Source organism: Suncus etruscus, chromosome 4 (genome assembly GCF_024139225.1).
Source record: "Suncus etruscus isolate mSunEtr1 chromosome 4, mSunEtr1.pri.cur, whole genome shotgun sequence".
Taxonomy (NCBI): domain Eukaryota; kingdom Metazoa; phylum Chordata; class Mammalia; order Eulipotyphla; family Soricidae; genus Suncus; species Suncus etruscus.
Window position 1 is genome coordinate 2,001,319 of NC_064851.1, and position 24,227 is coordinate 2,025,545.

Genomic DNA, 24,227 nt, shown 5'->3' on the forward strand with positions numbered 1-24,227 from the left:
AGCCCGTCAATCCCAGATTATTGAACCCCAATGCCTCCCCATCCCCTGGCCCTAGTATATACATAGTTCCCCCCACACACACACTCACTGGCTCATCTAACAAGAGGTCCAGGCCTAGGAAGAACTTGGACGGAGAAGCTGCCCTCTTGGAACCGAACCTGACCCATCCCTGTTCCCAGTAGGGTGACCACAGAGCTGTCGCTCCAACTGACTCAGCATGGGACACCAGCTGGGCCCATCCAGCAGCCGCCAGGCGGCCAGAGCCTGGCTGAGCGGAGCCAGGGCCCAGAGCTGAGTTTCAACACTCTCCACACCCCCAGCTCCTTGTTGCTATGAAAGAGGGTGAAAGATGTAAAGATAATGAGGTCAAGAAGGAAAATAAGGGGCCGGTGAGGTGGCGCTAGAGGTAAGGTGTCTGCCTTGCAAGTGAACCTCAATCGAGGTTCGGTTCGGTCCCCCCAAGCCCGGGGCAATTTCTGAGGGCTTAGCCAGGAGTAACCCCTGAGCATCAAATGGGTATGAGAAAACCAAAAAAAAAAAAAAAAAAAGAAGTTGGAAAAAAAGAGGGGGGTTGTGGAGAGATACTGTATTTATTTGAGTATAATGCACAAATTTTCTACCAAAAAAAAGAAATCAAAGTTTGGGTAGGCATTCTAAATGAGGGCTGGGGTGGGGTGGCAGTGGCGGCCGGTCCAATGAGGGCGAATTGTGAGTTTGCACTGCGCCTTTTCCAGGCTGCAGCCACACACTGTACTCGAGGGCGAAGGAAAAAAAAAACTCAGAAACCTGGCCTATCTCTCGTGACATCCTGGACTAAAACATTATGAGAAGACAGACCAAAAGAAATGATCATCAAGAGTTTTTGGAAGACAGGCATCAGCAATCAAATGGACGGCACAGAAGACGTGCTATGGAATTCAGACTCAGAAGAAAGCCAAGACACTGGAGAAACAGATGTTCCTGCCAACTGGGACACTGATGAAAAACTAACTCAAGAAGAATGGGAACAACTTTTTAGTGTATCTGATGATAAATCTGACTTGAAGCATTTTAAATAAATACTGTTACCGGTAATTATATTTCAGTATTGTGTTTATACCAGTTTACGTTGTCAACGAATGACTTTTATCATGGCCGCACGTGTTCAACAACGTTTTGGTTTTTTTTTTGTCAATTACAATGCTTGGTATGAAACAAAATTTTATACCGATTTTTAATCGAAAATTAGGGGTGCGTGTTATACATGAGTACGCGTTATACTCGAATAAATACGGTAGCACAGTGGTAGGGTGTTTGCCTTACACACGAACCCCAGTTCGAATCCTGGCATCAAATATGGTGCCCTGAACCTGCCAGGAGTGATTTCTGAGCAAATGACCCCTGAGTGCCAGCGGTTGTGACCCAAAAACCAAAAAAAAAAAAAAAAAAAGAAAGAAGGAAGAAGAAGAAGAAGAAGAAGAAGAAGAAGAAGAAGAAGAAGAAGAAGAAGAAGAAGAAGAAGAAGAAGAAGAAGAGGAGGAGGAGGAGGAGGAGGAGGAGGGAAGGAGGAGGAGGAGGAGGAGGAGGAGGAGGAGGAGAAGAAGAAGAAGAAGAAGAAGAAGAAGAAGAAGAAGAAGAAGAAGAAGAAGAAGAAGAAGAAGAAGAAGAAGAAGAAGAAGAAAAGAAAAGAAGAAGAAGAAAAGAAGAAGAAGAAGGGCATGCCCAGCACATGACCAACCCAGTTTTGATCCCCAGTATCATATTTGCTCCCCCAAGAACTACCAGGGGTCACTCCAGAGCACAGAGCAACAAAGTCCCCTTCAACGTGAAACTATCCCTAGAAAGACAGGGCCAGAGCTGTAGCACAGCAGAGACGGCATTTGCCTTGCATGTGGCCAACCAAGTTCGATCCTGAGCATATGGTCCCCTTGCCTGCTGGGAGTGATTTCTAAGTGCAGAGCCAGGAGTAACCCCTGAGTATGGAGAGTGAGCCCCCCTCCAAAAAAGATACCTCCATTAACATTAGGGCAGTGACGGAGGCTTCGTGACCAACATCAAAACACTCCCCTCTACTTCCCTAAATACAGCAGGTCCCACGGAGCGTCAGCTTTCACTCCTGTTCCCTATTGACCATGAGGCAGTTGAGGATGACCCAGAATTTGCAGGAGGCAGAAGCAGCCCCCTCCAAGCATCAGCAGCCTGACCGCACCCAGGCCGGGCACAGGGTGGCTGGCCCCTGCACCCTGCTGTGCGCAAAAACAGAGCACCAGGCTGAGCCCTTCCGGCATCTTCCTGAGCACTCACTCCCTGGTCCCGAATGCCTTCATTCTCTCCAGCTACTCCGTGTCATTCTCACAAACCAGACGCTCTCACTGGATTCTGCTTTGGCCCAATTCAAGCCCAGCCTCTGTCCGTACGGGGCCCTCAAGTTCTTCAACTTGGAGAAAAACCTTAAACACAGGCTGCAAAATGACCCTTTGAATCGGCCAAAATGAACAATGGAAAAAACTACTAAGTGAAAATGATCGAAATGTGCATCGGCTACTGGCGTGCAGGAACCTGTCCCTCCAGACGGTGCCTTAGGCTACGGGCCAACATAAGAAAGGAAAACCCACCACAAAGGAAAAAAATGCACGTCACAATGCTGTCAAAAAGTGGCATGACTGTCCCCTTTAGTGCCCGACCAAAATGCAAGTACTATGTGGAGGGGATCCTCTCAATACCCCTGAAGGGACGACGCTCACTTTCTCACCTGGCCAAGGCCAAGAGCAAACCTCTTGAAGAGGCGGATCACCATGGAAACGCCACAGGCTTGGGGAGATAACTAAATATGCCACCAGGACTCCTGCCAACCAGGGCAGTGTTTACTCTTTCTGGTCTGTCCGTCAGATGTGACACGTGGCGAGCACCAGTCAGACAGATGTGGCCCTGAATGTCAGGCCAGGGTCACTGAAATGCTCCGGGACCGGGCCGATGGGTGTGAAACACCAGTGCTGATTCATCCCCGAAGGAGTAAGTAAGAAATGGGCTAGAAATCAGCCTGCGACGAAAGCAAATGACAGTCCTCAGATGCCGGAGGGCTCTCGAGGGGAGGGCCTCCGAGTCCCTGTACCCTGCAGAAGTAGAAACTGAGACCTGGTTCCCCCCAAAGGTGCTCAAGGAGCTTTCAACTCCCTCCCAGACTCCCCCAGGAATCTTGCCACCCTGGGAGACGGAGCGCTCCACCCACTGCACCCCCAACCAACCCCCAGCGCCCTCTTCATTTGACCGGCAGACAACCCTCAACCCACTCACTCACTTTGCCGGAGCCAAGCCACCTCCATCACCACCACCAGGGTCAGTGGGAAGAAGCCACAGCCAAACAAGCGGCCCCCACAGCCCGTGTTTAGGCTTGTGCGAGCTTATCGAGCAAGTCAGGGGGCAGATAAGGCCGCTGCCCGCCCAGCTGCAGGCTGCCCAGAGAAAGGAGACCTGGGGAGGCCCAGCCTTAGGAATAACTGGGTGCTGGGCGTCTTCCTCTGAGCCTTTCTTTACCTGTGGGAAAGACTGTCTTGCATCAAACAGGGCTACGTAAATACAAAAAAGGGGTGACACTTAAAAGCATTAAAGCCACAGGGGCCCGGAGTAATAGCACAGCAGTAGGGCATTTGCCTTGCACGCTGCTGACCCGGGTTCGATCCCCAGCATCCCATATGGTCCCCTGAGCCTGCCAGGAGGAACCCCTGAGCGCTGCCAAAGACCAAAAAGAAAAGAAAAAAAAGAACGATACCAGGCCAAATAGCACCGCAGGGAGGGGCTTGCCTGGCACCCAGCAGCCAAGCAGGATCCCCGAGCACCGACAGGCGTGGCTCCAAAGGGAGTCAAAAGGGGCTAATAAACAATAAGCGTGGGCTTCCCACATCATCATGCGTGCACATGTGTGTTTGTGTGTGAGTGCAGGTGATGAGGGAGCCTTTCTGGATCCAACAAACACTTGATAAGCTTAGCAGAAGGGAGAAACAGCTCAAAGGGCAGGAGTACAGGTTCTGAGTAGGAAGTAATCCAGAAGCAAGCTCAGGGTTTGGGTCGAAAACGAAATCCACCAAGTGCGTCAACTCAGAATTCGGTCCCGTCACCAGTGCAGGAGCGGACAGGTGAGGGGAGGGCGGGCAGGGGCACCACTATGGCCAGGAGGGTCTGCCCTGTCCTGCTGTCTTGACAGCAGATTTCGCCAAAGTGAAGATGTTGATGCTACGGGGAGGGCAGTCGGGGGTGAAGGCTGTGTTGGGGACGTGGCTCTCATCTCCCTCCGGGCCACTTCATAAACCAAAGTGGAGGGAGACGCCCGCCAGGGAGCCCCACAACCCAAGCCAGCCCACCCCCTTTCTCCCAGAGTCACCAACCACATCTCTTGGCAGCGACTTCCCTGCCCCTCCAGGCAGCCCTCTGTACATCTCCCCTAAATCCGCCGTCCTACCAACCCTGGGGTGGACACAGTAAAGAAAGTGACCCGGGGGGCCGGAGAGATAGCATGGAGGTAAGGCGTTTGCCTTTCATGCAGAAGGTCATAGGTTCGAATCCTGGCATCCCATAGGGTCCCCCGAGCCTGCCAGGGGTGATTTCTGAGCGTAGAGCCAGGAGAAACCCCTGAGCGCTGCCGGGTGGGACCCAAAAACCAAAAAAAAAAAAGAAAGAAAGAAAAGAAAAGAAAAGAAAGTGACCCGACAGGCCCAGACAGGTGCAGCAGGTCAGATCTGGGTTTGATCCCCGAGACCCCCAGAGGTGCCTGCCTGGGAGGGGAGCGATTTGGGAGCAGGAAGGAGCTCAGGGCTGGGAGAGAGGGAGGGAGGGAGGGAGGGAGGGAGGGGACCCCAAAGCATTCGACCAAGTGGCCCAAGGGGTGGGTGGGTGATGACAGTTCTGAAAAGCTGCACCCGGGCTGAGACGGGGGAGAGAGGTGCCAGGTACTTGCTCACCCGTCCCCCTGGAGCACCGTCAAGGGGAGCACTCCTGGGGGACGCGCCTGTCCTGGGAGCACCCTGGTGGGGAGTACCTACCTTGGGGAGCACCCATGCGGGAGTACCCACTTCGGGCACGCAGCCCCGGGCAGCACCTACCCGAAGCGGCCTCGGGTCTCCTCAGGCGCCCGCGACGCGGCTCTCGGGGCGGTCGGGGCGGGTTTTGGGGGGCCGGGGAGCACGGCGTGAGGGCCTCCCGTGGGGAAGAGCGGAAACGGGGCCGCCTGGAACGCCCCGGCCCGGCCGCCGCAGCCGCCGCAGCCGCCTCCGTCTCGGGGCTCCCGCAGGGCGCCCCGTGGCGCGGCGCAAAGTCTTCCCCGCGCGGCCGCCCGCCGGTTCCGCCCCGACCAACCGCCCGCCCCGGAAGCCCCGCCCACAAACGGGGCGTGGTTGTAGAGCGTCCCTCCCCCAGGTCCCGCTCACACCAATCGCCTGCCCAGACGCCGAAGCCCCGCCCTGTTACTGGGCGTGGTCAGACCCCGGAAGTCCCGCCCCGATTTTCCGCCCGGCCTGGAAGCCAAAGGGGCGGGGCTTTCCGCCCGACGTGGGGCGTGGACAGGCTACGCGAAGAGCCGCGGGCTCCGCCTCCCTCCCACGCCTCGACGTGCGCACGCGCAGAGGGGCTCGAGGGCTAGAGCCGACGCGGAGCTTCTGAGCATGCGCCTGGGGCCCTGGGGCCATCGCACACCACGAGGCTTCCTGCTGCTGCCCAGGCCCGGCTATGGACCCGTTTGCAAGCCCCCTGCCCAACCCCTGGCAGGCCGGGGTCTGGGCCACTCTGCATGCGGTGGATTGCATCCGGAAGTGATCGTAAAAAATAAATAAATCGTTAAAAAAGAAAAATAATTAATCTTGAGGGGCCTGGAGTGATAGCATAGTCTTAGGACGTTTGTCTTGCATGCTGCCCGCCTGGAAAGGACCCGGGTTCGATCCCCAGCAGTCCATAGGGTCCCCTAAGCCTGCCAGGAGTGATTTCTGAGTGCAGGAGTAACCCCTGAGCATGGCCAGCTGTGGCCAAAAAATAAAAAAAGATCTTGGGGGGTGCAAAGAGATAGCACAGCGGTAGGGCATTTGCCTTGTATGCAGCCCACCCAGGACAGACCGTGGTTCGAACCCCATGTGGTCCCCCAAGCCTGCCAGGAGCAACTTCTGAGCACAGAACCAGGAGGAAACTCTGAGCGCCTTCGGATGTGACTCAATAAACCAAAAAAGAAAAAAATTAATCATCTTGGGGCCAGAGTGATAGCACAGTGGAGATAGCACAAAAAGATAGCACAGCTTGGCACCAGCTGACCCAGGTTCCATCCTTAGCATCCCATGTCCCCTGAGCACAGTCAGAAGTAATTCCTGAGTGCAGAGCAAGGAGTAAGCCCTGAACATCACTGGGTGTGGGCCCAAAACAAGAAAATAATAATAATAATTAGAAATAATTGGACCGGAGAGATAGCATGGAGGTAGGATGTTTGCCTGGCGTACAGAAGGACAGTGGTTCAAATCCCGGCATTCCATATGGTCCCCGAGCTGCCAAGAGCAATTTCTGAGCGTAGAGCCAGGAGGAACCCCTGAGTGCTGCCAGGTGTGATCCCCCCCCCCAAAAAAAAAAAGAAAAAGAAATAATTGTCCCTAGGCCGGAGCAACAGCAATAGGGCATTTGCCTTGCACAAAGCCAACCCAGGACAGATCCCCTGGTTTGACTCCCAGCATTCCATATGGTCCTCCAAGCTTGCCAGAAGCAATTTCTGAGCACAGAACCAGGAGGAACCCCTGAGTGTCACTGAGTGTGCCCCCCCCCAAGTAAAAAAATAATTGTGGGGCCCGGAGAGATAGCACAGCGGCGTTTGCCTTGCAAGCAGCCGATCCAGGACCAAAGGTGGTTGGTTCGAATCCCGGTGTCCCATAGGGTCCCCCGTGCCTGCCAGGAGCTATTTCTGAGCAGACAGCCAGGAGTAACCCCTGAGCACCGCCGGGTGTGGCCCCTAAACAAAACAAAACAAAACAAAAAAAAACAAAACAAAAAAAATTGTCCCTGATGCCAAGACTGAAGACATCTGGAGTAAAACAGCCCTTTGGACCTGCCTTCCCACAATACCAACTCACCATAAATCAAGCATTTGGTGCTGCTCCCACCTTAGCCACCAGGTGTATTTAGTCCAGGAATGGCCTAAGAACAGCCGAAGGCTTGCAAGGCCAAGGTGGTTCAAGGTCCAAGGTCAGCCCAAGGCTTGCAAGAGGTGGTGGGGAGCCGGGCATTGCTAAAAAAAAAAAAAAACAAAAAAACTCTGGACCCTCTGCCGCAGGCTCACTGCTTACCTAGTTCCCAGATCCCAACCTCCCGTGGCTTGGGGGATCCAGAGGTGGGGGAACCAGCCCCAACTCTCATGTGAAGGGTGAGGTAGATAAAGCAATTATGGGCACTCAAGGATATAAGGCAAAAATAAACCAGTGGGTAGATGGGCACCCTCTGAAAATAATAAGGCAAAACAGACTGGACGAAATTTTCCAAACACAGGCCAGAGAGATAGTGCAGCAGGCAGGGTGCTTTCCTTGACGGGGTTGATCAAACATATCTCATCTCCAACACCTTGTAGAGTCTCCTGAGTCCCACTCAGGACTGACCCCTGAGCACAAAGCCTAGATACTGGCAGATGCATTCCCATGCCCCCCCACAATGAGGGAAAAGTAAAAGAGACAGTGAAGAGGACACTTGCCTCGCATGTTGCCAACCCCAGTCTGATCCCAGGCATCCCATATGGTCCCCCAAATACAGCCAGGAGTAACTGCTGGGCATTGCTGGACATGTTACAGAAACCAAACAAAGAAAAAAGAAAGAAAGTGGTACAAATAGATAGGAGCCCCCTCCCAGCAATGAAGTTTCGGGAAATAAAGAGAAAACTCGGGTCCGGAGAGATAGCACAGCGGTGTTTGCCTTGCAAGCAGCCGATCCAGGACCGAAGGTGGTTGGTTCGAATCCCGGTGTCCCATATGGTCCCCTGTGCCTGCCAGGGGCTATTTCTGAGCAGACAGCCAGGAGTAACCCCTGAGCACCGCCGGGTGTGACCCCCAAAAAAAAAAATAAAATAAAGAGAAAACTCTAGAAGAGATTGTCTAGGGGTGATAGTGAGCAGGGCACTTGCCTTTCACACAGTCAGTCGACCCAGATTCAGTCTCCGACACCCTGTTATGTTTCATGAAGCATCTTCAAGAAAAATTCCTGAGGGCCAGAGAGGTGTCATGGAGTGGTAAGGCATCTGCCTTGCCAGCGCTAGCCTAGGAAGAACCGAGGTTCCATTCCCCGGCATCCCATATGGTCCCCGAGCTAGGAGCAATCAATTTCTGAGTGCCTAGCCAGGAGTAATCCCTGAGTGTCACCGGGTGTGGCCAAAACAAAACAAAACAAAACAAAAATTCCTGAGTACAGAGCCAGGAGTAAACCCTGACCATCACCGGCTCCCAGACCAAAAAAAAAAAAAAGATTAAATAAGAGATTGCCCAGCCCAGAAGTAGCCCAAAGGCATAAAGACCGAGTCCCTTTGACACCCAAGTCCTGAGCTTTTTAGAGGAGAAAAACGCAGAAATCGGAGGCCCCACTTACCCAGAGAAGGGTGGAGCTCTCTGAAAAGGAGAAAGTGCGAGGAAGGTGAGATCATTTGTCCTGGGACAAACCAGGTTAGGAGAAGACCCTTCACCGTGCAAGGCTTCCCCCCCACCCCAGACTCCCAAATTAATTTACTTGTTTAGTAGTTGGGCCATACCTGGTGGTGCTCAGGGGTTCCTTCTGGCTCTGTGCTCAGAAATCGCTCCTGGTGGACCCAGGGTGGGGCTGGGGATCATATAGAAATGCCGAGAATCGAACCCTGGTCGGCCACATCCAAGGCAAATATTCTATGCTATCACTCTGACCTTGCTCCTAGATTCTTTTCAGTGAGTGAAAGAGAGAGACCCAGAATGCCTGTGAAGAGGTTAGGACTGACTTTATTTCTCTTAAGGAGCAACTCCTCGCTGCAGCCTGAGCCCTCGGCTCTCCCAAATAGGTAGACACTTCCCGTGCCTGCCTCTTGGGGCCTGAAGGACTGTCTGTAGTGTGTCTAGAGGGACCTTACCAGGTTTTTTCCCAAGCACTGGTGGCCGAGAAGGGTAGGACAGAGGAGGAAGTACTTTGCAGAGTTTACCTCCCAATCTCAAACAGAGAAAGAATTCAGTTAGTTTGTTTGTTTTGGGGCTACACCCAGTGATGCTCAGGGATTACTCCTGGCTTATGCCCTGAGAAATCACTCCTGCCTTGGGGGACCATATGGGATGCCAGAGATTGAACCAGGTTTGTCCTGGGTCAGTCGCATGCAAGGCAAGCGCCCTACCTCTCCAGCCCATCAAACAAAGAAAAATTTAGGAGTGGGACAGAGAGATAGCACAGTGGTGGGGCATTTGCCTTGCATGCAGTCGACCCGGGAGGGACCCAATTTGATTCCCAGAACCCCATATGGTCCCCCCAGCCTGCCAGAGGCGATTTCTGAGTACAGAGCCAGGAGTTACCCTTGAGTGCCACTGGGTGTGACCCAAAACCCAATCAATCAGTAAAATTTAAAAAATTAAAAAAGAATTTAGGAGGGTGCAGCCTGTTGGCTTTGAGGGTAGCAGTGTGACTCCTCCCTTGCCCCGCACTTTCAGCAATGATTGGGGTCACGCCAGGCCTCCTTCCTACAAGACAACTGGCAAAGTGATAGTAAAGATTGTCTGCACATGGCCAAACCGAGTCAGATCCTCAATATCTCTTTTGGTCCCCCAAGCCAGTCAGGAGTGACCCCTGAACACTGCCAGATGTGGCCCCAAAACAGAGACTTGTGCCCCTGTTCCTGACCCACCTGCACAGCCCCAGAAAGAAAGCTCTGAACTTGCTCAAGAGAAGACCAATTAGGCTAGAGTAGAGCTCAGTGGGTGGGTGAGTCCTTGCTTGCATGCAGCCCACCCCAGTTTGATGTCCGGCATCACAGAGAGTCCCTGAACATGGTGCTGGGGCCCAGTAACGAAAGACCAGCAATGAGCTTTGTAATAAAGACTTTTATTATGCACAAATCACTAGTTAAGCAAGTGTTGAGTCCGGAAGCTGACCTGCCAGGACCGTCCCCTTTACGGGGAGAGTGACTCCGACCCTAGGGAAGGGGCTTCCTTTTTGGCTCTAAAAGCAGTGGCACAAGTGGTGGGCGTCTGCCTTGCCAACACTAGCCTAGGACAGTCCGAGGTTCAATCCCCCCTCACCCCCACGTCCCATATGGTCCCCCAAGCCAGGAGCGATTTCTGAGCACATAGTCAGGAGTAACCCCTGAGCATCAACAGGTGTGGCCCCAAAGCCAAAAAAATAAAATTAAAAAAACAAAAACAAACCACAGCTCACAATGTGCTTATGCCCTTTACAATTGTCTGTTAGATCCATCTGGGAGGTATATTGTTCATTTTTTTTTGTTTTGTTTTGTTTTGTTTGGGGGCCACAACTGTTGGTGCTCAGGGGTTCCTCCTGGTTCTGCACTCAGGAATCACTTCTGGCAGGCTTGGGGGACTGTAGAGGATACTGGGGATCAAACCTAAGTCTGTCCTGGATCGACAGCATGCAAGGCCCACACCCTAATGCTATGGTATCACTTCAGCCCCTAATGTTCACATTTTCTTCTTCTTCTTCCTTTTTTTTGTTTTCTGTTTTTTTGTTTTTTGTTTTGTTTTTGGGGCCACACCCGGCGTTGCTCAGGGGTTACTCCTGGCTGTCTGCTCAGAAATAGCTCCTGGCAGGCACGGGGGGACCATATGGGACACCGGGATTCGAACCAACCACCTTTGGTCCTGGATCGGCTGCTTGCAAGGCAAACGCCGCTGTGCTATCTCTCCGGGCCCCAGTTTTCTCTTTTTGATGTATTAACACTCTGTTCAGGACATGGTTAGGAGGGGCCGGAGCGATAACACAGCCGGGAGCGTGTTTGCCTTGCACATGGCCAACATGGGTTTGATCCCCGACAACCCTAGGGTTGCATCACCCGAGCCTGGCAGGAGTGATTTCTAAGCGCAGAGCCAGGAGGAATCCCTGCATGCTGCCAGGTGTGCCCACCCTCCCAAAAAAAATACATGGTTGGAAGGTTCAGGACATGGTTGGGAGGTAACTACGAGGTCACCTCACCCGGCTACTTGCACGAAGCCTCATTCCAGAGAGGGGAGGGGTTCAGGACATAGTTGAGGAGTGGCTGGGAGGTGACCGGTACAAATAGAATGGCTGATTTCTTAGGATGGAGGAATTTAGGCTGCGTCTTAATTCAGGGCGCAACGGATAGGGGTTACTCCTGAGCACACAACCAGGAGTAGCCACTCAGTATGTCTGGGTGTTTGAGCGTCTGCAAAAAAGACAAACTAAGTTTATTTATTTATTTATTTATTTATTTATTTTTTTGGGGTTTTTTTTTTTTTGGGCCACACCCAGCGGTGCTCAGGAGTTACTCCTGGCTGTCTGCTCAGAAATAGCTCCTGGCAGGCACGGGGGGACCATATGGGATACCGGGATTCGAACCGACCACCTTTGGTCCTGGATCGGCTGCTTGCAAGGCAAACGCCGCTGTGCTATCTCTCCCGGCCCTTCTTTTTGTTTTCTTTTTCAGCCACATCCAGTGGTGCTCAGGGATTACTCCTGGCTCTGTACTCAGGAATCATTCCTGTGGCAGGCACAGGAAACAGATGGGATGCCAGAGATCGAACCCAGGCTGGACTTGCGTGAGGCAGACCCTCTCCCTGCTGTACTATTTCTCTGCCCCTCCCCAGTGTTGTTTTGTTGTTGTTGTTGTTGTTGTTATTTTGGTTTGGGGGCCACACCCGGTGATGATCAGGGGTTATTCCTAGCTATGCACTCAGAAATTGCTCCTGGCTTGGGGGAGCATATGGGACACTGGGGGATTGAACTGCAGTTTGCCCTAGGTTAGCTCGTGCAAAGCAAACGCCCTACCTCTTGTGCCACTGCTCTGCCTCCTCCAGTGTTTTTTGTTTGGGGGCCACACCCAGCAGTGTTCAGAATTACTCCTGGCTCTGTGCTCAGAAATCACTCCTGGCAGATCTGGAGAGCCTATGGGATGCCGGGGATCGAATCCCAGTTGGCCATGTGCAAGGCAAACATCCTCTCCACTGTGCTATCACTCTAGCCCCAAGGTTATTTGTTTTTAGTTTTTGCTTTTTTTTTTTTTTTAATCTTTCTTTTTTTTCCAGTTAGTCAAATTTGGGTGTGAGCAGGAGACAATGTTAAACAGCTTAACAATAACACACAACCCTTGGACCAACTTTTTTATTTTATCTTTTTAAGTCTTTTATTTTATTTAATTTATTTTTCTATTGTGGGCAAAGTGAATTACAAATCTTTCACAGTAATATTTAAGGCACATAGTAAAAATAAATGAGGGGCATTCCCACCACTATTTTTTGCTTTTTTACGACCACGTGTGCTCAAGGCTTATTCCTGACCCTGCACCCAGGCCTCACTCCTGGCAGAGTTCGAGGGAACATACGGGATTCTGGGGTCAAGCCACTTGCAAAGTGGGTTTGCTCTGCCTGCTGGTCTATATCTCCAGCCCATAATCCATATTTAAAGACACAAAATGGGCTGTAGATTTGACCACGTTTGAGAGAGACAGACGACGAACTTAGCCTTCCTGAGTGATGGGGAAAGGCGAGGACTCCACTGTGAGATCCCTTAACACCACTCAAAGCAAAGAGACCAGGACATGGGGGGGGGGGGGTGACTCAGAGCTCGGGAGGGAAGAGGAATGGGCGGCCACCACCAAGGAAGGATGCGCACATGGGAGGCAGGCCTGGCAGGCACAGTAGTGGAGAGTTCTTTGTGGATTTTGTATGGGGGGTCACCCCCCACAGAGCTCAGGGCTTACTCCTGGCTCTGCTCTCAGGGATCACTCTGGCAGATTCCAGGGATCCTATGGGATGCCAGGATGGAACCTAGGTCAGCTGTGTGCAAGACAAGCACCCTCCCAGCTGTGCTATCACTCTGGCTTCAGGGGTGAGAATAATTTTTTTCATTTTGCAGGGTTCATTTGTTTGTTTGGGGGCCACACCCGGCAGTGAGGTCAGAAATCACTCCATGGGGTCAGGGGACTCTAAAGAATGCCAAGATCGAACCCGGGTTGTCCATGAGAAAGTAAAAACTCCCTCCCCACTTCACTCTGACCCCAGGTGAGAATTCTTTTTTTTAATGTTGGGTCACACCCGGCAGCACTCAGGGGTTTCTCCTGGCTCTACACTCAGAAAATGCTCCTGGCAGGCTCAGGGGACTATATGGGATGCCGGGATTCGAACCACCGTCCTTCTGCATGCAAGGCAAATGCCCTACCTCTATGCTATCTCTCATTCAGCTTCATTCAGCTTGAGCCAAGAGCATTTCAAACATCTGCTTTCAGGGCTTGTTAAATGATTCAGATAAGAGAAAGATGTCCCAGGGAGTCTCCCCAGGGAAACTGGGGGGCTTCTTGGGGAGACCCAACAGAGGGAAGGTATTCAGGTTCTGCCAGCCTCCCTGTGAGGAGCAGAAGAGGCCTTGGCACCAGTGAAATCCTGGTCCCTGGGGGAGTGAAGAGACAACCTCATATAGGCTGATTCAGACACTGACCTGGCCCATGTGGGTGGGTGGGGACATCCTAAGCCCCGGCCTCAAACCACACCCAGGCTTTCATGTGTTAATTGATATCTTATTCTACACAAGTGCTGCTTTTTTTGGGGGGGGGGTGGGCCACACTAGGCAGCGGCTCAGGGCTACTCCTGGCTCTGTGCTCAGAAATCACTCCTGGCAGCTCAGGGGACCATATGGGATGCCCGGGGATCAAACCCAGGTTGGTCCTGGGTCAGCTGTGTGCAAGACAAACGCCCTACTGCTGTGCCATCTCCCCCGGCCCTGTCTTTGCTGTTTCTGTAACTTCTGTCAACACAGCCTCTTCCCTGTCTCAGGAACTCACTCAGACCGAATACTTCTCCAGAGGGTTTCAGCACTCTGAGGGTGCAGGATGCAGAAGCTGAATGACTGCACCTGCCGTGTGTGTGTGTGTGTGTGTGTGTGTGTGTGTGTGTGTGTGTGTGTGTGTGTGTGTGTATGTGTGTGTGTGTGTGAGAGAGAGAGGGAGAGGGAGAGAGAGAGAGAGAGAGAGAGAGAGAGAGAGAGAGAGAGAGAGAGAGAGAGATCAGGAATGTATTTTACTTGGGGACCCTGGCAGGGTTTGGGGGACCATAGTTGATGCCAGGGGGTTAGTCCCAGAGCCCACGAGGAAGGCTCTTTCGCTCTGTCCTGAGTGTGGAAGGAAGGTCAGAGTGCGCTGGGCCTGAGGCTTCGTTCTGACAGTCTCTGAGTATTTCCATCTCCCAAGCACTTGTGCTGCTCTGAGGCTCCCTCGGGGCTGGGGCTCAGGGTTCCACCAAATGGGCCCGTGAAATTCCCTTTCTCTGTTTGGTTTGGTTTGGTTTGGTTCACATTGGCGGTGCTCAAGGCTTACTCCTGGCTCTGTGCTCAGAAATCACTCTGGGGGGACTCGGGAGACCATACAGGATGCCGGGGATCAACCCAAGTCAGCCACGTGTTTGCATTTAAGGCAAGCACTCTCAGTGCTATCTTTCCACCCAGAGATTCCTTTCTGATGGGTCGGAACTGCAGGAAGGGAAATCATCTCTCTGGAGCTGCCTGCCCCTGACATTTCAACCCTCCCTGCTCACAGGAGCCCAGAGAGGGGCCATTGTGGCCCAGGGATCAGTCAACAGGAGCCTGATGCAGGGAGGGAAGGAGGGACCCGGCCGCGCTTGGTGGAGGTAAGTGGGACGCAGCTCCTGGTTCTGTGGCTCGGCTCAGCCACTGCGGATGGGGGCATCGGAGGGGTCGATTCTGATCACTCATCATCTGAGACACTCGAGAAAAAGTGCTCTGTGGGTGTTTCTAACTAGAAGCTTCAGGAAGCCGGAGCCCAGCAGACTCGCCCACGCCCGCCGCCCACCAGCTCGCCTGGTTCTGCTTAGATTGGACAGCACCGGCTGGCAGTGGGCAGAACCCCAACTCTGCCAGCCGTGGAGGGGGGGCACAGCCTCCCCCTGCTGCCTGCAGGGTATGGCATCAGACTAAGGGGGTGCATCTTGTCTGTAGGAGGGGGAGAGATGATGGTGGGCAGTGCTGTCTTTGACTTAGAGACAGCACAGAAAGGGGTCCCAGAGGGGCTGTGGGCATGGGGGCACTGCATCTCAGGTCAGCTCCCCAATAGGAAAGGACGGCATCTTGGCTCCCCTGCTATGCCCCAGAGGGAGCTCAGGCCGGCCAAGCAGGGTGCCAGCCTGGCCCTGAATGGGCTCCAGATCAAAATGGAGATCAGAGTCAGGCCCCAGCATTGACAGGGCAGCTCGGAGCACCCGACCCAGCGGAGTGTTGGCATCTCACTGAGCTTGGGGCACCTTAAAGCAAAGATGCCAGAACCTGGGCTCTGCAGGATGAGGGACTGGGCCCTCAGAGAGGAGCTGCGGGCTGGGAACCGCTTGCTGCCTGCCCGGAGACAAAGGAAAGAGGCGTGGTGCAGAGCTGGAGGGTGGGCAGCAGACGGATGGACGTGGGAAGCCTGGGAAGTCTGCAGCTGCTCCCTTGCAAATGCAGGCCGGTGCGTGCCGACGAGTGTGCACAGGCAAAGGAGGGTGCGTGCGTGCAAATGAGTGTGATTCACCCTGTGCCAAGAGAAGTGAGCCCTGGGAACGGACTGTTGGCAAAGGAGGGCGCTTGTGCGTGTGCAAGGGCAGGTGCACGCAAATGAAGGTGAGAGCTGGCCAGGAGGGAGCACAAGCAGGGGAGGACGAGTGCAGGCAAATGAAGTGGGTTTATGCAAATAGGTGACCATATGCAAATGTGAGTGAGGGCTTACACGTAGGGTAGTGTGTGCAAACGAAGGTGGGAGGTGCAATGTGGACAGGCAAACGAAGGGTTTTATGCACATCAGATATGAGTGCTTTCATGGAGGGGCTCATCCAAGTGAAGGTAGGCGCATGCAAATGAAAGTGAATGCTGGCAGCGAGGAAGCGTATTCAGGGAAGGAGTCTTGCAAATGAGGATGCATATATGCAAATGAGTGTCTGCAAATGAAGGTGCATATATGCAAATGGGTATCTGCGAAGGAAGTGGACTTGTGCAAATGATGCTGCTATATGCAAATAGAAGCAAAGCTTGCAACGCAAATAAGGGTGACGTATGCAAACGAAGGCAGTGGGTGCAAGGAGTGCATGCAAACGATGTTGATTCATGCAAATTAGCGTGAGCATATGCAAATGTGCTTGCGGTGAGAGCATCCGAATGAGGGCGGGCGTGTGCAAATGAAGGTGAGTGCTGGTGCTGAGGGAGCACGGACTGGAAGGATGAGAGCCTGCCAGCCAAGTGGCTGACTGTGCATGGACCCCTAAAATCAGGTTTTGTGCATGAGGCGCCCCTAAAGTCAGGCTTCCTGACTCAGTCCTACCTGCCGGGCCTCCTCTGGTTTCGTCTAGCCTTTTCCTGCTGCAGGGAAACCGTTTTTGCAACTGCACCTGCACCTTTGGGAGCTGAGTGGGACCGAAGTGAACCAACCACTCAGACCTCACCAGAGCTGTGCTGGGACAGTCTCCCGGCCACCCCTCTGCCAGGCGGCTGCATCTCTCCAGTTTCTTGAGGGCCAGGAGGCTCACGGGAGCCCTGCCAGGACTTCCAGCAGCTGTTGGGAAGCCTGGTCTTCGTGGCCTGGGGGCGCCAAGGACTGGGACTTCTGCTAGAGCAAATGAACCTTCATGTTCTCAAAGTCTCAGCTCAGAAGTGATCCCAGTGCAGGAGAGATGGGTTGGTGAGGGCAGGAAGGTGAAGCCTTTCAATGTGGGGGTCAGGGAATGACTGGGGGGGTCAATAATGCAGTCTGGTTCCATCTGACACCCCAGCCCTGCTCCCGTCAAGGCCCCACTGCCACAACTTGGCACCCCGACACCAGAAGATGGCTGCGTTGGAGGGCCCTGCAGAGCTGGGGGTCAAACTCGGGGCCTCAAACATTCCAAGCATGTGTTACAGTCCCTTGGACATTGTCAGATCCAGCCCCGATTCCTTCACCCTCATACCTTCACTTTGAGGAAACGGCCCTCAGCCCCCTCCAGAGAAACTGACCCTAGGTGGAACATTCCACGCAACTGCCCTCCTCTCCACCTCCCACTCCATGAATCCTGACAGAATCTAAAGTCTTGGGAATTTATTTTTTGTTTTTAGTTGGTTGGTTTTGGTTTGGGGGCCACACCCAGCGGCGCTCAGGGGTTAGTCCTGACTCTGTGCTCAGAAGTCACTCCTGGCAGTGCTCAGGGGATGTCGAGGATCGAAACCAGGTTGGGATGTTTTTATTACATAGATCTGGCTGCCTTCAGGCCCTTGATGATGATGAGGAGGAGGAGGGCGAAGACTAGTGACCAGGGTCACCGCTCAGTCCGGGAGTTTGCTCACATACACCTCAGGCCTGTCCAGGGGTGGCCCCCGGTTTGCAGACGGGTAAGGAAGGTCGGCGGTGCCCAGTGACGTGGGGGTGGCCTCCTGCGTGATCTGGGAGTCATGTGTGGCTTCCCCTGCAAAACTGCCCATATCCCTGCCCGAGAGGAGGGAGAGAAGCAGGGATTAAAGCGGGGAACACAGAACCCAGACATCCTGCTCAATAGGGGACATTGCTTTTGCTCTCACAGACATTTGGAGTTTGGGGTGTTTTGGGTTGTTAGTGGTGGAGAAATAGATGCTTCCAAACAGTGTTCAAGGGACCTGGGGGTTGTGACTCTCAATGGTGCCCATGGCCCATGTAGTCTAAGGGTTGGCACTTTGTGTGTGTGTGTGTGTGTGTGTGTGTGTGTGTGTGTGTGTGTGTGTGTGTTTGGTTTAGTTTTGGGGCCACACCTGGCGGTGCTCAGGAGTTACTCCTGGCTTTCAGAAGTCACTCTCAGAAGACCATATGGGATGCTGGGGATTGAATCCAGGTCCATCCTGGGTTGGCTGCATGCAAGGCAAATGTCCTACTGCTGTGCTACCCTTCTTTTTCTTTTTTTGGCTTTTTTAGGCCACACCTGGAGCTGCCCAGGGGTTACTCCTGGCTCTCTATTCAGGGATCAGGCTGACTCCCGGCTCTCCCTGGCACAAGAACCCCAGCGCTGGGTGTGTCCATCTCCCTGACCCCCAGCCCGTCCCCCTGGCAGGACTCACATGACGCTGAGGATGATGGCGCCCGCAAAGGCGACAAGCAGGAAGAAGGGTAGAGAGCCCAGGATGGACGTGATAACGATCATGCCCCCACTGCGCCGGCCCGGCCATGTGTCGATGGTTGAGTATGGGGTGACTGTGGTGGGGACAGAGGCAGAGTCACCCCAGCAGGCCCCTTGGCCTTCTTGTATCTCTCCTGAGCCTGAAGCGCTAGACCCACCGGCCCCTACACCCTCCCTGCTTTTTCTTCCCTAGAGCTGCTGTGAGACTTTGATCTAGCTTTCCCATTTGTTTGGAGTTACTGGGACTCCCACCTGCGAAGCTCATGTGCTCCAGCCCTTGTTACTGTCTCCCCAGACCCAATTTTTTTTTTGTTTTTGTTTTTTTTGTTTTTGGTTTTTGGGCCACACCCGGCGGTGCTCAGGGGTTACTCCTGGCTGTCTGCTCAGAAATAGCTCCTGGCAGGCACGGGGGACCATATGGGACACCGGGATTCGAACCAACCACCTTTGGTCCTGGATCGGCTGCTTGCAAGGCAAACGCCGCTGTGCTATCTCTCCGGGCCCTAGACCCAATTTTTTTCTCTAAGTTTTGGGGCTGGGCTGGAGAGATAGCACAGTGGTAGGGCGTTTGCCTTGCATGCAGCTGATTCAAACAGACAATGATTCGAATCCTGACATCCCATATGGTCCCCCGAGCCTGCCAGGAGCAACTACTGAGCACAGAGCCGAGAGGAACTCCTGAGTGCAGCTGGGTGTGACCCAAAAAAAAACAAAAAAGAAAAAAGTTTGAGGCCACACCCAGAGATGTTCAGTTTTGATTACAAGTGGGACCCTCCTGCTGTGAGATCTCTTTGGCCCCATCCCCACCCCCAGACAAACCTTCAGCCCTGGACACTAGGCATGGCAGGGCCGGGGAAGTGTCGATTGTCTCTGCCTACAGTGCTCATTGGACAGATCAGCCAAGCTTCCATCTGTACTGCCCTAAACCAGGTCCAATGCTCTCCAGCTCAGTGCTCCTGGGCCACCGCTGGCCTGCTGGAGGGACTATATGTGGCAGGGACTGAGCTCCCCAAGTCCCCGTACCCTAACCCTGCACTTGCCCTTCCAGCTACCTCTCTGCTCAGAAAAGCTACTTTCAAGAGTGCTTCTTCCTGGATTCACTGTCTGTGTGTCTGGTCACAGTATCTGCTTTTCAGGGAAGCTGAAGGAGCCCCCCACCTTGAGGCCCCAGATCAGTCCCCCCACTTACGCTGGCTGGTGCGAAAGGGGTCAGACCACGGCGTCTGGTCCTCCACCAGGCCACTGGACATGTTAACCAGAACATACTTGAACCTGGGGGCAGACAGCAAGGACAGGGTGGGGGACCATGCAGAGTGGGGTGCATTCTCAGACACGAGAGGTCCAGGGGGTCATGGCGTATGCCATGGGTGACATTGCACGGTCCACAGGCCCCTCTGAGTCATACTCCATGTGGGTGGCCCCTGCCCAGGAAGCGCTCAATATTGCTTTGTTTGGTTTTAGTTTTGGTTTTTGGACCACACCTGGCAGCGCTCAGGGGTTACTCCTGAGTCTGTGCTCAGAAATCGCTCCTGGCAGGCTCGGGAGAGCACATGGAATGCTGGGAATTGAACCCAGGTCTGTCCTGGGTCATATTTGTGCAAGGCAAACTCCTACTGCCGGGGCCGGAGAGATAGCATGGAGGGTAAGGCGTTTGTCTTTCATGCAGAAGGTCATCGGTTCGAATCCCGGCGTCCCATATGGTCCCCCGAGCCTGCCAGGAGCGATTTCTGAGCATGAAGCCAGGAGTAACCCCTGGGTGCTGCCGGGTGTGACCCAAAAACAAGAACAAAAACAAACTCCTACTGCCGTGCTATTGCTCCAGCCCCAGCATTGTTTTTTTTTTTTTTTTTTTTTGTTTTTTTTTTTTTTGTTTTTTGGGCCACACCCTGTGACGCTCAGGGGTTACTCCTGGCTATGTGCTCAAAAGTTGCTCCTGGCTTCTTGGGGGACCATATGGGATGCCCGGGGATCGAACCGAGGTCCGTCCTAGGCTAGTGCAGGCAAGGCAGGCACCTTACCTCCAGCGCCACCGCCCGGCCCCAGCCCCAGCATTGTTATCTCTCTCCATCTCTCTCCTTCTCTCAGCCACAGACAAGACACTGGCCCTTCGAAGACACATCTGCGTGGGTCACTTGTGCGCCTTCATCTGTCCCCAGCTTGGCCCTTGGTGTCATATAAGGGACTTGAACAAAAGATGAAGCCTGAGAGATAGCACAGTGGGAGGGCATTTGCCTTGCACATGGCCGACCCAGGTTTGATCCCTGGCATCCTATAAGGTCCCCAGAGCCCACTAGGAGTGATTCCTGAGTGCAGAACTAGAAGTAATTTCTGAGCACTGCCAGGTGTGACACCCCCCCAAAAAGATAAGAGGGCTAGAATGATAACACAGGGGGAGGATGCTGGCCTTGCACTCAGCCAACCCAAAGTTGATCCTCGGCATCCCATCTATCCCCCCCAAAAAATAAAATACCGGTAAGCAAAAAACAAAGAAAAGAGGGAGCCAGAAAGATGGCACAGTAGGGAAGCACTCGCCTTCCATGCAGCTGACCCAGGTTCGATTCCTGGCACCCCATAGAATCCCCCTAAATCCCTGCCGGAATAAGGACCTGAGCACCGCTGAGTGAGACCAATACCAACTCAAAGGGGAAAAAAATCAAGGGTCAGGGAGACACCCACTGTGTACAAGAGCCCATGAGAGTTGGATGCAGTCCAGTGTGGGGACTGGGCCCCAGCACTGAGGAGCCTGAACACAGCCAACCAGTGTCTCTGAGCACCCCAGGCACATTCCCCGGCTCCCCTGAGCACTACATAGGTGTGCCCCTTACCCCAAAGGGGAGAAAAATGATGTCCCTGCAGCCACGTGAGTGCCAAGGTCATAAAACTCCCCCATACACGCACCTGTACTCTGTGGCCCCTGACAGCGGCGGGTTGCAGAGACCCTGGAAGTTGGGGTCAGACAGGCAGGCCGAGTCATCGCCCACGCGAAGGAGGTAGGTGCTCAGAAGGTCCGAAGCTCGCGACGGGTCCCCGAAGGCTTCCAAGCCGGGCACGTCCCCACAGGGCTCCGGGGCGAAGGCTGAGGCCTTGTAAGGGCCACGCTTGCCTCCCTCTGCCTGCCGGAATGAGGTGTCCAGTGGCACCCCATTGGCGTCCTGAATGGAAGCATTCCAGGCATGCCCTGGAGAGGTGTGAGTGAACATATAAGGGCCTGGGCAGTGGGTTCGAGCCATGCAGGAAGGCAGGAAGTCACCCATCCATGCAGCACATAGGTGGGCACCCAACCAGGCATGCACACACACACACACACACACACACACACACACACGAGGCATTCATACATGCAGGCGGGTACACATTTAACCCTCAGACACCTGGTACAGGTCCCCAGGACATAGATGAGAAGCTTGTCCCAAGACTACCCAGAACTGACTAGGAGCAGCTTCCTGGTTTTGGGGTGTTCCATGATTGTCCACCGTGTGTTGGTGCTGTCCAGCAAATCCTCCCACCCCATTCTCCGCTCACACACACTCCCAAGTCGGCCTCATGAGACTTTCCCTTCCCAGGTCTGCAGTGGATGCCAGATCCAGGGGGCTTTGTGACTCGCACAAGATCACGGTCACCCCAGACCAGGTGCATGTCTATAGGGACAGCGCCTCACTCGGGCTGGGCCCGGGCAGCAGGTGGTGAAGGTTTTGGTCTCCGTCCGCCCCCTCTGCCATCTGTACAAGCTCGTCTGCACAGCCCAGCCTTACCAGAGTCCACCAGAGCGTACAGGAAAACCTCGTAGGCGCCAGGCAGGGGTCCAGCACTGTCAAACACGCAGACTGGCTTCGCCAAGGCCACGGTGGTGAGGGTGGGGTTGTTGGTGGCCAGGCTCACGCTGGCCAATTGGGGCTGCAGGTCCACACCTCAATGAGGCAGAAAGGATGGACCGAGAGCTCATGCCCCTCAGAAAGGTCTCCCCCCAAAGAGTACCCCTTTCCCCCACCCTCCTACCAGGTCTGTGAGCACTTCCTCAGCTCCCACTTAGGGCCAGCACAGAATTTCTGCTTCTCTGTGACCCACTCAAGGTCATTGCAGACACAGGCAGCACTCCTGTCCCCACCTGATCACCCCATCAGAATGAGGAGGGGTCCCTGCAGAGCTGCTGCCTTCTGCCCTTCCCACGGTGCTGGCAGAGTGGCAGGAATAAAAAAATGTAGCTGCCCTGGGCAGCTCTCCAGGTGGGATGCCCACACTTGGGTTCCTCCTCTTTCTTCACGATACCTGAGTTAACAAGCACCCCCCAGTCCTCTGCTCTGACATGCAGAGCTAACTAGTTCCTGTTAGGCCCCCTCTGTGCTGTCCAGGCCTGTCTGGGCCCTGTTGCCTTGGTCCCCGCTGCAGCCCCTCCTTCATGCCTCACCCCCAAACAGGTCAAAGGGTCACTGAACTTGACTGCTGCCTTCCTGAACGGTCTTCCCTCAAAGAGTACCCCATTCCCTGAAGTTGGCTTTTTTTTCTTTTCTTTCTTTCTTTCCTTCTTTCTTTCTTTCTTTCTTTCTTTCTTTCTTTCTTTCTTTCTTTCTTTCTTTCTTTCTTTCTTTCTTTCTTTCTTTCTTTCTTTCTTTCTTCCTTCCTTCCTTCCTTCCTTCCTTCCTTCCTTCCTTCCTTCCTTCCTTCCTTCCTTCCTTCCTTCCTTTCTTTCTTTCTTTCTTTTTTTTTTTTTGTGGTTTATAGGTCACACCCGGCAGTGCTCAGGGGTTCCTCCTGGCTCCTTGCTCAGAAATTGCTCCTAGCAGGCTTGGGGGACCGTATGACGCCGGGATTCGAACCGATGACCTCCTGCATGAAAGGCAAATGCCTTACCTCCATGCTATCTCTCCGGCCCCGAACTTGGCTTTTTTTGTTTTGTTTTGTTTTGGTTTGGTTTGGTTTGGTTTGGCTTGGCTTTTGAGTCACACCCAGCAGCGCTCAGGGGTTACTCCTGGCTCTGTGCTCAGAAATCGCTCCTGGCAGACTCATGGGACCATATGGGATACCGAGATTCAAACTACCATCCTTCTGCATGCAAGGCAAATTCCTTACCTCCATGCTATCTCTCCAGCCCCTTCTTTTCATTTCTGTTTTTTTTTTGTTTGTTTGTTTGTTTGTTTGTTTGTTTGGGGGGCCACACCTAGCAGCTCTCAGAAGTTCCTCCTAGCTCTGAGCTCAGAAATCACTCCTGGCAGGCTTGGGAGACCCTATGGGATGGCGGGGATCAAACCCAGATCCATCCTGGGTCAGACGCATGCGATTCAAACACCCTACTGCTGTGCTGTTACTCTGGTCCAGGCTTTTCTTTTCTTTTCTTTTCTTTTTATATTTTGGGCCACACCCGTCAGTGCTCTGGGGACCCTATGGGATGCCGGGTATCCAACCCTGGTCGGCCACTTGCATGGCAAAAGCCCTCCCAGCTGCGCTATCACTCTGGCTCCTAAACTTGGCTTTTCTCAACTGCATGCAGGATTCACTCGAGCCTCTCCCTGCAGACAGACCCCTCCCGGGTATGCCCCTCTCGGTCAGCGTCTGCCCTGGAGCCTGGGGGTCCCCACCAGAAGGACCCAGGTCCCCAGTGGCTCCACTGCACCTGGCACCAAGCAGCCCAGGCTCCCTTTCCCAGACCTGGGGCACACCTGGGAGCGGGGCAGGGTGCAGCCTGCAGACACTAATCCCCCCTTACCAGAACCGAGTTGCAGGCAGTTGAAGGCCAGCAGGGCCCAGAGCGGAGTCATCTTGACCCAGGTAGCTTGGAGCAAGCTCAGGAGCTCAGGTGCTGGATGGAGGGAGCCCCGCCTGCACCTGGACTCTTTAGCCCCGCCCCACTCCTCCCACCGGCCAATCCGCAGTCTCCTGGCAGCATATTTGCATACTCCCGCCCAGACCTTGTTTGCATAAGCCCCGCCCTGACCACGCCCACCGGCTGGTACCCCAGGATGC

General features: G+C 53.8%; 1 protein-coding gene across 2 annotated transcripts; it reads right to left on the reverse strand.

Moving 5' to 3' along the window:
* Window positions 1-17,448: 17,448 nt before the first annotated feature.
* On the reverse strand, window positions 17,449-24,022 carry UPK3A (uroplakin 3A). Of its 2 annotated transcripts, XM_049771697.1 has the most exons (6): window positions 23,971-24,022; window positions 22,022-22,177; window positions 21,168-21,447; window positions 19,459-19,541; window positions 18,211-18,343; window positions 17,449-17,608 (listed from the first exon to the last, which is right to left on the reverse strand). In XM_049771697.1, exons 1-6 carry the CDS (start codon window positions 24,020-24,022, stop codon window positions 17,449-17,451), a joined length of 864 nt encoding a protein of 287 aa, XP_049627654.1. The 2 variants fall into 2 exon arrangements, with proteins under 2 accessions (XP_049627654.1, XP_049627655.1); XM_049771698.1 differs by lacking the exons at window positions 19,459-19,541; window positions 21,168-21,447.
* Between the last annotated feature and the right edge of the window lie 205 nt (window positions 24,023-24,227).

Bases quoted from the DNA above. Each gene is read 5' to 3' on its own strand.
- UPK3A (XM_049771697.1), bottom strand. From the start codon at position 24,022: ATGACTCCGCTCTGGGCCCTGCTGGCCTTCAACTGCCTGCAACTCGGT. The intron at 22,178-23,970 runs GTAAGGGGGGAT...TGCCTCATTGAG, and splicing joins CTGCCTGCAACTCGGTTCTG to GTGTGGACCTGCAGCCCCAA. The intron at 17,609-18,210 runs GTGAGTCCTGCC...CCTCTCGGGCAG, and splicing joins GCCATCATCCTCAGCGTCAT to GGATATGGGCAGTTTTGCAG.